The sequence below is a fragment of the Apteryx rowi genome, unplaced genomic scaffold, assembly GCF_003343035.1.
Source record: "Apteryx rowi isolate R43461 unplaced genomic scaffold, aptRow1 scaffold_373, whole genome shotgun sequence".
Taxonomy (NCBI): domain Eukaryota; kingdom Metazoa; phylum Chordata; class Aves; order Apterygiformes; family Apterygidae; genus Apteryx; species Apteryx rowi.
The window spans coordinates 332,172-345,610 of NW_020450230.1; the positions used below are offsets into that span (position 1 = coordinate 332,172).

Consider the following 13,439-nt stretch of genomic DNA (forward strand, 5'->3'; position numbering starts at 1 on the left):
ATAACACTGTTCAGGTTTGTCCTGCACAAGTAACTCAAGGATTACTTCACAGTTCTGTTATTTAGTCAGGTTGTCGTTCAACCAAACAACTTTGTTGGTATTTTTCATTAGAAGAACCACTGCATCATTAATTAGTGGCCAAATGAAAGTTTAGATACATTATTCACGCACCACATATTATCATATCATCAGTAAGAATATATGAATACATCTCTGTTTATGGTCTACATACCCACCACACTTTCCAGATAGACAGAAAATAATGATCAACACCAAATGATCAAAGTTTAACTAAAGCTTCAGACTAACAATATCTCCAGGAAGACAATCAGTTTCAAACATTATCCAACAGCACTGCAAAGCTAAAGGCATGCAAGTTTTAATAGAATTTTGGCCTCAAATAATTTTTTTTAAAAGGGGGTCATCAGCTTAAATTTACTTGTATTATGTGATGACATCTTCATTCGCTCTATGCTTAGCATCGCTAATGCTGGGAAACAGCAACTTTATGCTGCTACTAAATTTGCCCTTTTAAAACCAGCTATTGGTAGCTGCTAGCCATGCAGCAATAAAAAGGAACAAAGCCTATAGACACTTGTTCTCCTTTTCCCACCTATCTACCAGCCAGCATTACAGCATCCTCAGAGGCTCTGACATTTTCATGTTTCTCCCAATTAAACGGAAAGAGGCATAACTTCATTTTGGTACATCTGAGGCCATTTTTCACTACTGTTGATGAAAATATGTGGACTAGGGCTAATTAACAATCTATGACAACCTGCCACAGTTAATTTAGCACAGCGTAACATCTTGCTACATAGAAGTGATTTGGGACATTTTTATTACTTGAAAGCAAATTCAGGAAAAAATCAACATTTTGGCCCCCAAAATGCTGACTATACTACTCTCATTTCAAATTGAAAGTACAGAAATCAAGTCATGTCATTCATTTTCCAGTCTCCCCTCCCTTGCATCCCTCAAATAATAATAATAATAATAATAGTAATAATAATAATAATAAATATTTTCATCAGTAAGCTCAAACTAAGTTTCATTGCTGTGCTTTCGCTGGAAATTTGATGCCACAAGGTTCACAGGTATTCTGTGAATAATCACTACTCAAGGTAAGTTACAATACATGAACTAACTTTGTTATGACTTTGTCTTTCTGTACTTTCTAGGCCCGTCTGTTTTTCTCTACACTTGATCAATCAAGCTAAGAAGACCTATACTTTTCCTGGTGGTACAGAAAATGTTCACAAATTATAGCCGTGTCACTCCACTCAAATTTTTTTTTGTTCATATAGCACAACAAATTGATTTGCTGTGGCAGTAAACAGTGAAACAGGCTCTTCAATGTCTAGTAATTAGTTCTAATGCTAGCAGACAAATTAAAAGGCAGCAAAACAAAATGTCTCCATCAGGCACTTATAATAACCTTCATAATATATACAGTAGATGTTGTGAAGACTAAGGTGGATAAATGAGGAGAATGCTGATTTTGGCATCCAGCTTACTTTCAGATAATCTAGCTCATCCCTCTTGGCTGACATCAGACCAAGAATAATATTAAAGAGTAATAAACTCCTTCCAGCAAACCTCTGATTCCATGGTTCACTGATCTCAGGCCTAATCTATCAATCCATTTACTGCACAGTAAAAGCTAAGAAACCCATTACAGATCTGTTATATGCCCTGGCAGGTGGTATATGACAAGAACTGAATTCATCACAAACTCCAGTGCCTAGTACCCTGTTCCTATGCTTTGAAGCACTAGGTGGCTAGTTTCTTTGGCTACAGTAGTAGAAGATACTTTGAGCTGTGAAAATAAACAAAATAGTCTTGATGTGAAGGCATAAAGATGGTCATAAAACACTTCATTCTCTGTATTACTAAGACTTTGCACAAAGATAGTGTTATTTTCATTTTTGCAAGAAATATTGGCTTTGGGGAAGGAATAATAAATAAAATCAGACTACAATTTAAAAGTCATGCTTTCAAATGTGGGCTTTAATCTTCATTCTTGGCTTAAACTATGTCTGAGTTAGCAGCATATTAGMATCACTATTCAATAACGGTGTCTAAAGAAATATTATTTTAAAATTATTACTATCCAAAGAAAAACTCTTCATATCTAGTCTCAAGGTCATCAGCATGTAATATAAACACCTAAAAGCAAAGACAATACCGAAGCAAAAGCAAAAAGCTTCTTTTATATGATTGCAATTTCTTTCATACTCAATTCTTTTTCTAGGCTTATTTTCATTGTTGTAGAGCAACAGTTTCTTTGACTATAAAGAAGGTTTGAACAGGACTTATTTCAAATATATCACCTTGAAGGCTGAGACTCTCAGCTGTTGTTCCTCCTTCCACTGTCTGGCAGATCAAGGCAAAACACAAATTTTCATAACTTTAAAAGACAAATGGCTCCATTCTTAACCAGTGTACACTGTCACAGCTTCCCTGAAGTAAACAGAGTTACTCCACTGTATACCAGATAAGGACCTACCTGAGCTATTTTTATGTGCCATGTGCTTTTCATATTTTGAAAATAACATCATCCTGCAAGATGAGATAATCAGAAATAGTAGATTGTTACATGCTCATTTCTAGCACAGATGCCAGAAAACAAAATAAGTAGCTAGAAACAAAGGATTAAAGCATAAAAAATACTCTTAGAAGGGAATGAAAGGACAGAAAAGCCCCAGAGAAATTTCTGGGTGATGATGTGAGCCCACTGCCCTTTGAGGAACACAGAAAGTTTCTCTCCATCAAAGCAACTGACTACACAACCATCCTCAGGTGACCTACAGGACATCACCTGGTATCAAGCACGGAGGTGTGAGCTTGGGAGGGGGGGACATGGGGGTGTTCAGTGCTTCCAGATGTGTAACTGAAGGAGGACAACATATGGCCCTCTGTCAGGCCTGCAGCCTTTCTTTCTTTGATTTTTAATTTTGTTACAGGACCTAGAGTTCTAGAGGAGAAAGTCACAAAATTAATTCCTTCAGCAAAACAGGAAGCTTATTTTATTTTATGCTGCAAAAACACAGAAAACTGAGCCTTCCTCCACAAGTGATGAGTTCCATGCAAAAAAAAAAAAAATTTTTTTTCCTTTCAGTTTACAAAAGAAGGCAGAAAAGGAGAAAAAACGAGGAGAAAAAAAAAACTGTTTAMTGTTTTCATACACTTTGGGACAAATCTAATTACAGAAAACTCAAAAGAGCATTTAACATTTTTTTTTTCTTTTTTTAATCTGGTCTTTCAGGATCATACAAGAAACAGAACACCTTCAGAGAAATATTTGAAAGTATCACTTAACATGTACGGATTGCAGTCCTGTACTTTTCAAATACCATTTCATTTCATTAAAAAGTATACTATATTATTCCAGGTTCTATATGTTCAGCAACTAGTGAATCTGGGCCAGTGAGAAATTTTCAGTTTTATATATCTCTGTAGGTGGATGACAATCTAAAATGTTTCTTTTAGCACTAAATGGAAGCTTTCAAGTGGTAAATTCAAAGCCTAATGTCTTGCCAAAAACATTACTTAAATCTGTTTCACATCTGGAGACCTACAACTTGTAAAGGCAGTGATTTAACAAACAGTAGCTTTTCCCCCCATGTATTTCAACAGAACCTAACTGCTTTCAACAGCATTCAGAGTTATCTGAGTTGCACTGACTGTGACAGGAGGTAACCTGGAACATTTCTGTATTAGCAGGCAGAAAATGAGAGGAAAAAAAGAAAAAAAATCACAAAATATTCACTTTGCAAATTTTTTAGATAAATATAATAATAAAAGTCCATATTCAGAGACAAAATAGTTTCTGTGAAAATATATTTGTGACATATTACTAAAAAAAAATTTAACCCAAAAACTCATGATCTCCTTTTAATACTACTGCTGGGATGTTCAAAGCGGTGCCTAAATGTAGGCCCATATATCATGTATACAATTCAGCTAGTAAATAGCAGTAGTTTGATCTTGAAACATTCTGAGTTCTTTTATGTACTTTGATTTCAGAAAGCCCATTTGTAGAGACAGATACTTCTGTTTAAGCACCTAAATAACGATTTATATGCCCTCTCCAAGTTTGTGAATGCAATCAATATTTATTATCCATTTTTGCTAACAATCCGAACCTTGCCTGACTGTTTCTGTTAAGGAGAAGAAACTGATGAGAGTTTCACATTCCTATTTATTCACCAGGAGTGTATTTGAAATAACAACTCTGTGAACACAGTAGGAAAAAATAAATAAATAAAAGACAGATGCAGTATTCTTGGCCAGAAACTCCAGCTTGTCTTTTCAGTGGGTAAGCTACTCACYAGAAGATTTATTTTCTCACCTTTTCCCCAGAGCTAAACACAACTAATTCCTCTTTTTTTTCCCCTTGCATCCTGATCATTTTAACAAATTGATACATCAGATTAATTTTCCATTTGTCATCAGTCTCTAGGGAAATCCTTCAGCTTCACTCGTTAGATTCTACACCTACCTGTTCCRACCAAGCTAATCCATACCCTGGGTGGTGGCCCTATGGACAGTGCTTTCTGAAATTTCACTTACACATGGTCTGAATGGAGAGCGCGTAAATTATCTATCACTCTTGACCAGATCATAGTCACTAGTTTTCAACATAAAAATGTGCTACTTTAGCAATATATTACAGCAGAATCTTGCTTTCTTCTCTCCACGGGTATGGAGAACCCACAATGCAAAATCAGTGGGATTTTGCTACACAGAAAACAGAACTCAAAGCTCACAGCTGGAGGAAGCACTTTGTAATGTGAGACAGTGGTTAGCAGCATGCACCTCTAGGTCTGGGGGGAAGAAAGAAATGGGAAGTGACACCGGTTCCAGAAATGCAATTGGCCTTTCACTACTGCCTCTCACAGACTTGAGTCACAGAAGTTAGAAAATTTGCTGTACCATCAAAACAGCCAGGCTGCAAAAATGATGCTCTGCACTMCACTATTGAGCAGTAGGCCTGCAATTTAGGGAATAAATTTGGATGTAACATCATCACTTCAGGCACTCACGGTCTTGGGGTGCTGTCATCGTTTCTCACAGCACTATACTGTAAACTTTTTTCCTCCTCAGGCTCATTATGGATACAAATGTCTCTGTATGCTCATCCAGGAAAAATACATACTAGAAAATATATAATGCGAGTATTTGTTGCAGATTAAAATTTTATACCACAGTTATATCATTAACATGTCTAACCTTTAGCCAGTGATGATTAGCCTCCTTCAGTCTACTCTCAAGGTGGTGTTTTTTGTCTGGGTTCAATGATGCACTTCCAAGTGCTATTCCTCCAGTTTCATTTAATCGTTTCAGTATTCCCTTGTGTGGTGGCAGCTCTTCAACTCTTAACTGGAACAGAAAAATACAACAGTTAAGATGAACTGTAGTAGAAATTTCAATTCTCTTATCTTCACCCTTATCGATTTGTGTATCAACTGAAGGAATAAACCCAATGTAAGACAAAAAAGGAATAAACCCAATGTAAGACAAAATAGCCATAGTTTTCTTAATGTAGGTGGCTAAAACCCAATAAACAGAGACTGCATTAGCAGACCAAACCTAAAGAGTCCTAAGCAGCCAAAACAAAGAGTCTCTCAGAATAAAAAGATTAATTACAGTCACATGATAAATTCCAACTCCTGGACACCCAACCATTCACACATATGAATTTTACCCATCTTTTAATATGGCAAAGAGCAAGCACCTTGAAGAAGGGACACCGACTCTTTCATGTTCTATACTGTGTGCACATATTGTATGTGGTGAAAAGTCCTCCAGTCCAACCTCATAATTAAGAACGTTCATATATACTCATAAAAACACCAAGTAAAGCCAAAGGAGACAAGACATCATCTAAACCTACCAGTTGTCCATCATGTATGTAGTAACTGCGAGCTTACATTGTCAAAGTAACTCGATATATCAAGTAAGGATAAACTAACTAAAAGACAAATTTCTTCAGCATATTTTCCTTTACGTAATCAACCACCTATGAAATCATCCACAGCGGAACCTAATGTATTATTACTTTCCTATCATTAGGATATATTCTTTTATGCAGCTCCAAAAGAAAAAAGAGGAATGTAAAAATGAGATATAAATAAAAGATGCTGGCACCTTTAATTTTGGACTATCTATYCCTTGAGAATGGTACAGTGAAATATTGTGAAATATTTGTGTGCAAATGAGGAGTGGGAACCTTCATGGATCTAAACAATCATGATTAAACTTGTAATAATGTCTGTAAATTATATGGTGCATTTAAAACCCCATATAAATACATATTTCTTTGCCTTCTTTCTGACATTCATTTACCCAAGATACAGTCATTTCTATCTGCAAATAAATCCCTTCATGCCAGACTGTCATTGGTGGTAATAACCAATCTCTGAGGTCATATAAGAAGTATAATATAGCAATAGGTGTCTAATAATAAGAGAATATTTTAATTCGGAAGCAGTAGCTCTGGATAGGCTGAGAGGGTTGTAGGACTACAGTAAAGCAGAAATAACATGGAAAGATCTCTTTAGAGTATAYAGAAAGTATATGGAAATTAATTAGAAAAGTTGTGTCTGGAAAGAGAAGACAGAAGAGAAGAAGCAACAGAGATCACTCCTAGCATCTCAAATCTGCAGTCTGGACTTGGAAGACTCATATGTAAATTCCACATATAGATGTTATTTTCAAAACAACGAGTTCAGTGACAGTTGAAAGCTTTGAGGACTCTGTAGATTTCTGAAATTTTCATTTTAAAATTTTCTTATCCAATTACCTATTGTGTTAAACAAGAAAGAAGAACATTCCTAATTAAACATTAAATTTCATCCACCTGTCTGTCCCTGCTAAGCTTTAGGGTTAGGAGATGTGTTTGCTTTGAACTTATGAACAGCAAACTTCCTCTTAGGCCAAACAGCCAGCAGGACAAACTCAGCACATCATTAAGTCTTAATYTTCTAATACTAGTCTATACTCTTTATCCTATTCTTCTTTATTTAGAAATGAACTTGAAGCCAGATTTTTACTAATGCATTTTTTAGATTATTTTAGATTTTGCTGAAGGAGGTTTAGAAGACATTAGGACCATTTTCCTTCAGATTACTTAATGATCACTTGCTGAATTTGTTCAACTTTGATTGGCATAAGGGACAACAAGTCCTTGTCTTTAACAGAGGACGGWAAACCTTTTAATCAGGTATTCTGTAAGTATCATGAATTCCCCAACTACAGGGTTAATTTACTATTGTGCAAGTTATTGAACACAGTCATTCTGTTGGCCATATTTTATAAACCAAACACAGCAATTGGATATATTGGATGAGTAGTACCATAGTCTAAAAGCTTTGATATCTTTATAAAATTATTCCAGTCTTAAAAACAATGAAACATTTAATATTCTGATGTTGATGTGGTTGGGGGGGTTGTTTTTTAAAGAAAGCATATTTAAAAACCCACCTAGAGGTTTATTCTAGAAAACRTTGCAGTGATATTTTAACCAGTTGACATTTACAGTGATTAGATATGCAATTCTAGATACTCTCATGAAATACTGAATACCATTTCATAAATGAGAAGGCAATAAAAGGTAATGAGACATCTATAGAGCAAAGTTTTACAGATGAAACTGTCATGTTCAAGTACTGGAAACCTGCAGAATTAAGAAATGATGACAAAAAACATGTAGATAATTTATCTACAGTGGCAGGACAGAAATATTCCTTTTTGGTATAGTTTCAATTACTTTTCTAATTTTAGTATGATCAATGTATATTTGTACACAGGTTTTGAAAAATTCCCATGCTTTGATTTATCTAATCAAATTACATGAATGCTATGTTTGAGGGGAAAGCCTTCACTGAGGCTTCACTAGCATTTAGTTTTCTTTAATGTAGAACTGATAAATTAAAAAAATGATAAGGATAAAATGCAAAAATACCTTCACTTTCCCAAGGCAGTCTCCTAATTGGTCTTCATTCCCTGGTTCAAGAGGAATACCAATAATGCTGTCTGCTTCCTCTAACCATAAAATGAACTTGTTCAGGTCGTCTTCTAATTCTGATAAAATATTCTTTTCTTCCTCTAGCCTGTATTTAAAACACAAAATTATTGTGTCTACGCATGTTTTTGCACTGAAGGCAGGTGATCATCCATACTTAACAACAACAAGAAAAAGAATAAATAGAGAAAAAATAGCAACAATTACCATCTATGTGAAATTTCTAAAAAGGGTACCATGGATTTTTCCATATGAAAATTATCAGATCTTTTCACAATTGATAAAATTAAATATATTTGGAAAGAAAAACTTGTGTCATAATTTGCAATTACAAATTCCCCAACATCACTAACTTATGCTTCTGATCACATTTTGCAAGGTGCAAACAAGTCAGCCGGAACAAAAGCTGTTGATAATTCAGACCAGATTTTTATATAAGGCAAAAGCATGGAAGACCACTGTTGGAAACTAAGAATTCTAGCACCAAATTTTACCAAATTAAATTTGTAAAAAGAGCCACCTAAACCCTTTTGGACACATTGTTCAAACAGGTATTTTGTAGAGTAAAAGTGCTGGCAGTAGTATTGAGAGATGACTATATCACATATTTTGTATGAATCATTTCAGTCCAGATCCACAGATGTATGTACAGTCTAAAGTCCCTAAATAGGAATAGGATAGGATTCATCACATCTAACAAGACTGTGTGTGTGCTTTGCCTACGTCTACAACTCAGCTGTAGATCCTGTCACTCAGGTTCTCTCTACTGAATACCCACTGGCACTTCTAGGGTGTGATACATGTATTTATCTTAGATGATTACATCAGAAAGAGATAGACTGTGCCTACAAATTTTATTTTTCTTTTATTAACTATAAAGGAAGTCTAGATGATCTGCTAAGACATAAACATTACTGATGTCTATAATCAGATAAGATAACTTACATCATAGCTATGTAAATATATGGGGAGCTGAACTTTTCTGCCTAAGCTTCCCAAAGCTATCAGGAGATGCAGAGAAACAATTTCAAGGGCAGTACGGAAGAGCATTGGGACAATGTGAGCRCTTTGGGCCTAACATTATGCACAGGTCTCTTCTGGAGGAGAAAAAATATGTTATGAAGAAATTACCCATAATTTATCCTCCAGACTTATTCACATAACTAGGATTACGCTGAGTCTTACCTACATGGAAAGATTAAATAATAGTTTTTTTCTTGTTGCTGTTATTTTGTTAAGGTTATTTCAGATAAAGGAAAGATTTAAAATCAGCTAAAAAGCAGTTTTCATTTCTTAAGATCCAACTGAGTTGGAGAGGCTAGGCCATTTATGTATAAACATAATAAGAGGTTTGCGTTAGTGTTTTACGAATATAACATGACATTAAAGTGGAGAAGCAAGCTCAGCATTATTAATATATTATTTCTGAATGTAAAAAAAAAAGTATTAAAGAAAATGAAAACAGTTTTAACTTTCTCTGTTCTCCCATACTTGCCACTCCTCAACACGATGGTCATTGCCCATATAACATACTGAGAAGTCAAATGGAATGAAATCTATTTTAAACTATGTCATCATTTATAGGCTGGGTTATTCACAGAATGGATTTTCAAGAAACTACACTTTCTGATGTTTTGAGCAAAGGTGTCTCCTTTAGACAAACCATGTGAATAAGCTTCGGACAAAACAGAATCAATAAAAAGTGTCATCTTCACATCATCTAAAAAGAAAAAAAAGCACTGAAAACAATGGCTCCTTGATATGGATTAACACACAAACACACATGCATCTGTGTGCACACACACTCTCACATACAGTCTGACAAACAGCTTAGAATTAATAAAGCTTGTATCCAAGCAGAACAGAAATTTAGAAATATGAGTATCCCTCTCATAGTAGATTGTATAAATATCCAGATCTCCAAAATATTTCACCTTCTATTAAGAAGTCTAACTTCAAATCATTTAATTCAACTTTAAATGGTATTTTTTCTCACTAATTTCCACAGAAGAAAAAAGCGAAAATTCCAGTAGTGTAGAAAGGCATAAGCATACAAGACTTTCTTTGCAAAAAAATCATCTGACTTTATGGTATAGGCAAGAAATTCTTAGACATGAAGATTTTTGAGGAGAATAGTAATGCCGTCGGACTGCTGTTACAGTTGTACAATACTGTTTTGCAATAGTATTGTTACAAAATAAAATCAGGAGCATACAGTTCAACTATTACTTTACACAACTTCCAAACTAGCAAGAATTACTGGAATTTAGCTGCCTTCCATCTTATTGGTATTTACTGCATTTCCTTAACAAGGCATTCTGGCAAGACGAAAAGTGCTATATTGGATGAATAAAATCCCTACAGGCTTCCAAGACTCCTCTCTGAAATTGTAGATTAAAAACCAGAGTTATGTACCAAGAGCTGTCCTGACCAGGCTGCACTATTGAGCTTGCTACATCCCAGAGTACACAGTCTCTGAACGCCTTTCCTAGATGGTAAAAGGCAGAGAAGACATCACTACAAAGATGTTCTTGAAAAAGAAAAGCGTATCCATTCAATTTACAAAAACTAAACACCTCCCAAAAGATGTTTCCAGCTGTTGTACTAAATCCATTCTTTCTTTCATGGTCAAAATAACTAAGGAAGTAGTAAATTTAATGATATATGAAGCAAATACCTTCAATAGAAGAAAATCTTACTATAAAACAGTACTATGTATTGATGTTTCCAAATAATTGAATACAAATAATGAATATGTAATTCACACTTTAAGGTTGTTTCTTTACAGCACAGTTTAAATATACGGTGTTGACACCCATAATATGAAGTATTATTTGTTTACSTACAGGTTTAATGTTTTTGTAGAATTTATTTAAGCATGTAGTAGTAACAATGATGAATGGGATATCTACAATTAAGTGCTAGATGCTTTATTTCTTGAGTCATTTCAATGCATCTGGATAACAAAAGGCATTAACTTCTGCTTAAAATATTGTATGGGTAACCATGTGAATCATGAACATTCTTAATGTATTTTCAAGAAGTGGAATTGTACTGATTATGGCTGAAAAAATTACACACATGGAAAACCAAGTGCAAAATGTTTTATTAAGTACTAAAGTTCAATAACAAATCATGCATTCAGTCACCATATATATATATATATATRCAGTTTATGTAAAAAGGATTAGTAAAACCTATTACTAGTTTAAATGGAGGATGGTTTTCCTAGCTCAACTGGTATATCTGTAGACTACTGCTATCTCCAGCATTTTAGATGGACTATAGCTAGATTCTTAGCTAAGCAATAAACTCAAATCTACCTTCACAGAGGACAAATTACTGTCTGGTGTCCAAGAATGAGCTAGTGAGAAGTGTCATGTTCTAAAGCTACAACAATATGGATATATATAGTTCAGTCATGTCTTTTGAGAAACTGAAAGACATTACGGACACAAGGAGAAGCACCCTCCAAAGTGTTTATTTGGACRTGTGTGAGGGAGACCTCCTGCTGTACCAGTCAAGGATCAGGAGAAACGATGGGCACAGCTATGGAAGCAAACATTAATTCTCAAGCCAATAAAAAGAGCAAATGTTTGGTTTTGAGTTAGGGAGAAGACATATTTTCCCCCCTGCTCCCACTGTGCTTTGAATCTTGTTTGGAAAGCTGGCTGTCCTCAATGTCCTTACCTTGCACACACTTTGGGGGGGGAATTCTCATTCATATACACTGTACTTTGCAAAAACAAAATTGGGAATCTGTATTTCACAAGCATACTGAAAGTGGAATTGAATTAAATGGTAGTCCACAGCCTAAAGAAATCCAGAAATAAAATTTTCACAACCAAACATGTGACTTTGAGCTCAACCTTCCAAGACAATAGCTCAGGAGACAAAGTCTGTTAATAAGAACTAGACCACAGAGAAGCACAAAGAAACTAAATGAAACTAGCCTACTGGAAAAGACAAAGAGGTTAAAAGGATCACAGAAAGTATCTATTGAACATATTTATTTAATACTTTCTACTAAGACCATACATCTGAGAGTTTGCAGGATGCACACAGGACAGAAGTTAAGATATTTCACAACACAGTAAATTAGCACTCATGAGATGCAACTGCCTGGTGACACAGAGTAATGTGTTCTGCAGCATATACAGCCAGCCATCACCAYGTGAGATCGTTACCAGTGGCATCAGCACCTCTTTCCAGTTGTTCACAAAAAGATATAGAGCCACTGTGTTTTTCATCCTTTCATCAARCTGTATCGCCTCCTAATTTAATCTATTTAGACTTTTTTTTCATTGCATAAATTAAATAGGAAAAGGTTTTCACAGTAGTTAAATTAAACTATACACTGATCAAACACAGACAAACACATACAGTGCTTACTGCAATCACTACACCTGAAAATGGAAATAGGCCATTTTTGGCCTGACTGAAAGATTTAGACTTAATATTGCCAAAGACAAGACACACATTGACACGTGTGGACTCTGGATTTCAACACAAGCTGTATCTTATTTTCCTGTAGAAAAAAATTCTTGATGGTATTTTCACATGCTTTAAGAAGCCAAAACAATCAAATTTTAAACATATTGTTGTCTTCAAAAACAGCTCCATGTTACGATTTCACATACTCTAACTCCAGAAGAGATAATGTGTTTTGAATGAAATATGTGATTACTGTATAAAAATGCTATAATAAAACTGTTGACTGATAAGATCCTTTATTTAATTGTACTGAATTTCATCTTGCAAGCTACTATTGTATTTTTCACTTCTTATTATTGTATTTTATGGTTTTTTTACATTCTGCAATTCAGTAGAAATAGTAATTATTTCATCAGCTGGGTAACTGAATATATCCCATTTTAAATTAATGTTTGGCCACAGTCTTCTGGCCAATGGCAGCTAATGTTTCACAAAAGTGACGTTCATTTGCTATGGGGAAGGAAGAAGAAGAGGAAAGCCTGCTGGATGGAGCTGCTTATCAATTAAGTAATCAGCTAGATTTAGTGATTGGAAATGGAATTGAGCTAGCAAGATGTCAAAGAAGAGGAACAATGAAGGTAAGATTCCATGATCTAGAATATTAAAACCACACCTACTCACATAGACTTAAAATTCAGAGTGATCTATAAGAAAGGTATGATTATGATACTTTTAGAAATAGGAACTAATGCTACTTATTAGTACAAACTGTTTAGCCAAGAAATCTACTGCAGAACAACTGGAACTGCGGATACAGTAGAGCCACAAGCAAAGCTGATGTGATATGTTGCAATGTAGGTGAGACTGTAATTGAAAACTAAATTTGTTTGTTCTCCTGAGCTTTGCCAGCACTGCTACCTTTGTAACAAACTGAGCCAGGGTGACTCCATGTTTTACTGCTGTTCATACAGTTTTG

General features: G+C 34.9%; 1 protein-coding gene across 1 annotated transcript in view; it reads right to left on the reverse strand.

The window, feature by feature from the left end:
- LOC112969900 (dystrophin) overlaps positions 1-13,439 on the reverse strand; it is a gene marked incomplete at its 3' end in the record, with an annotated part of 817,409 nt that overhangs the window by 314,408 nt on the left and 489,562 nt on the right. The window contains exons 41-42 of the mRNA XM_026073700.1: positions 7,970-8,117; positions 5,236-5,385 (exon numbers count right to left, since the gene is read on the reverse strand). Of these exons, the coding sequence (XP_025929485.1) occupies positions 5,236-5,385; positions 7,970-8,117 (298 nt within the window). The remainder of the gene's footprint in view (positions 1-5,235; positions 5,386-7,969; positions 8,118-13,439) is intronic.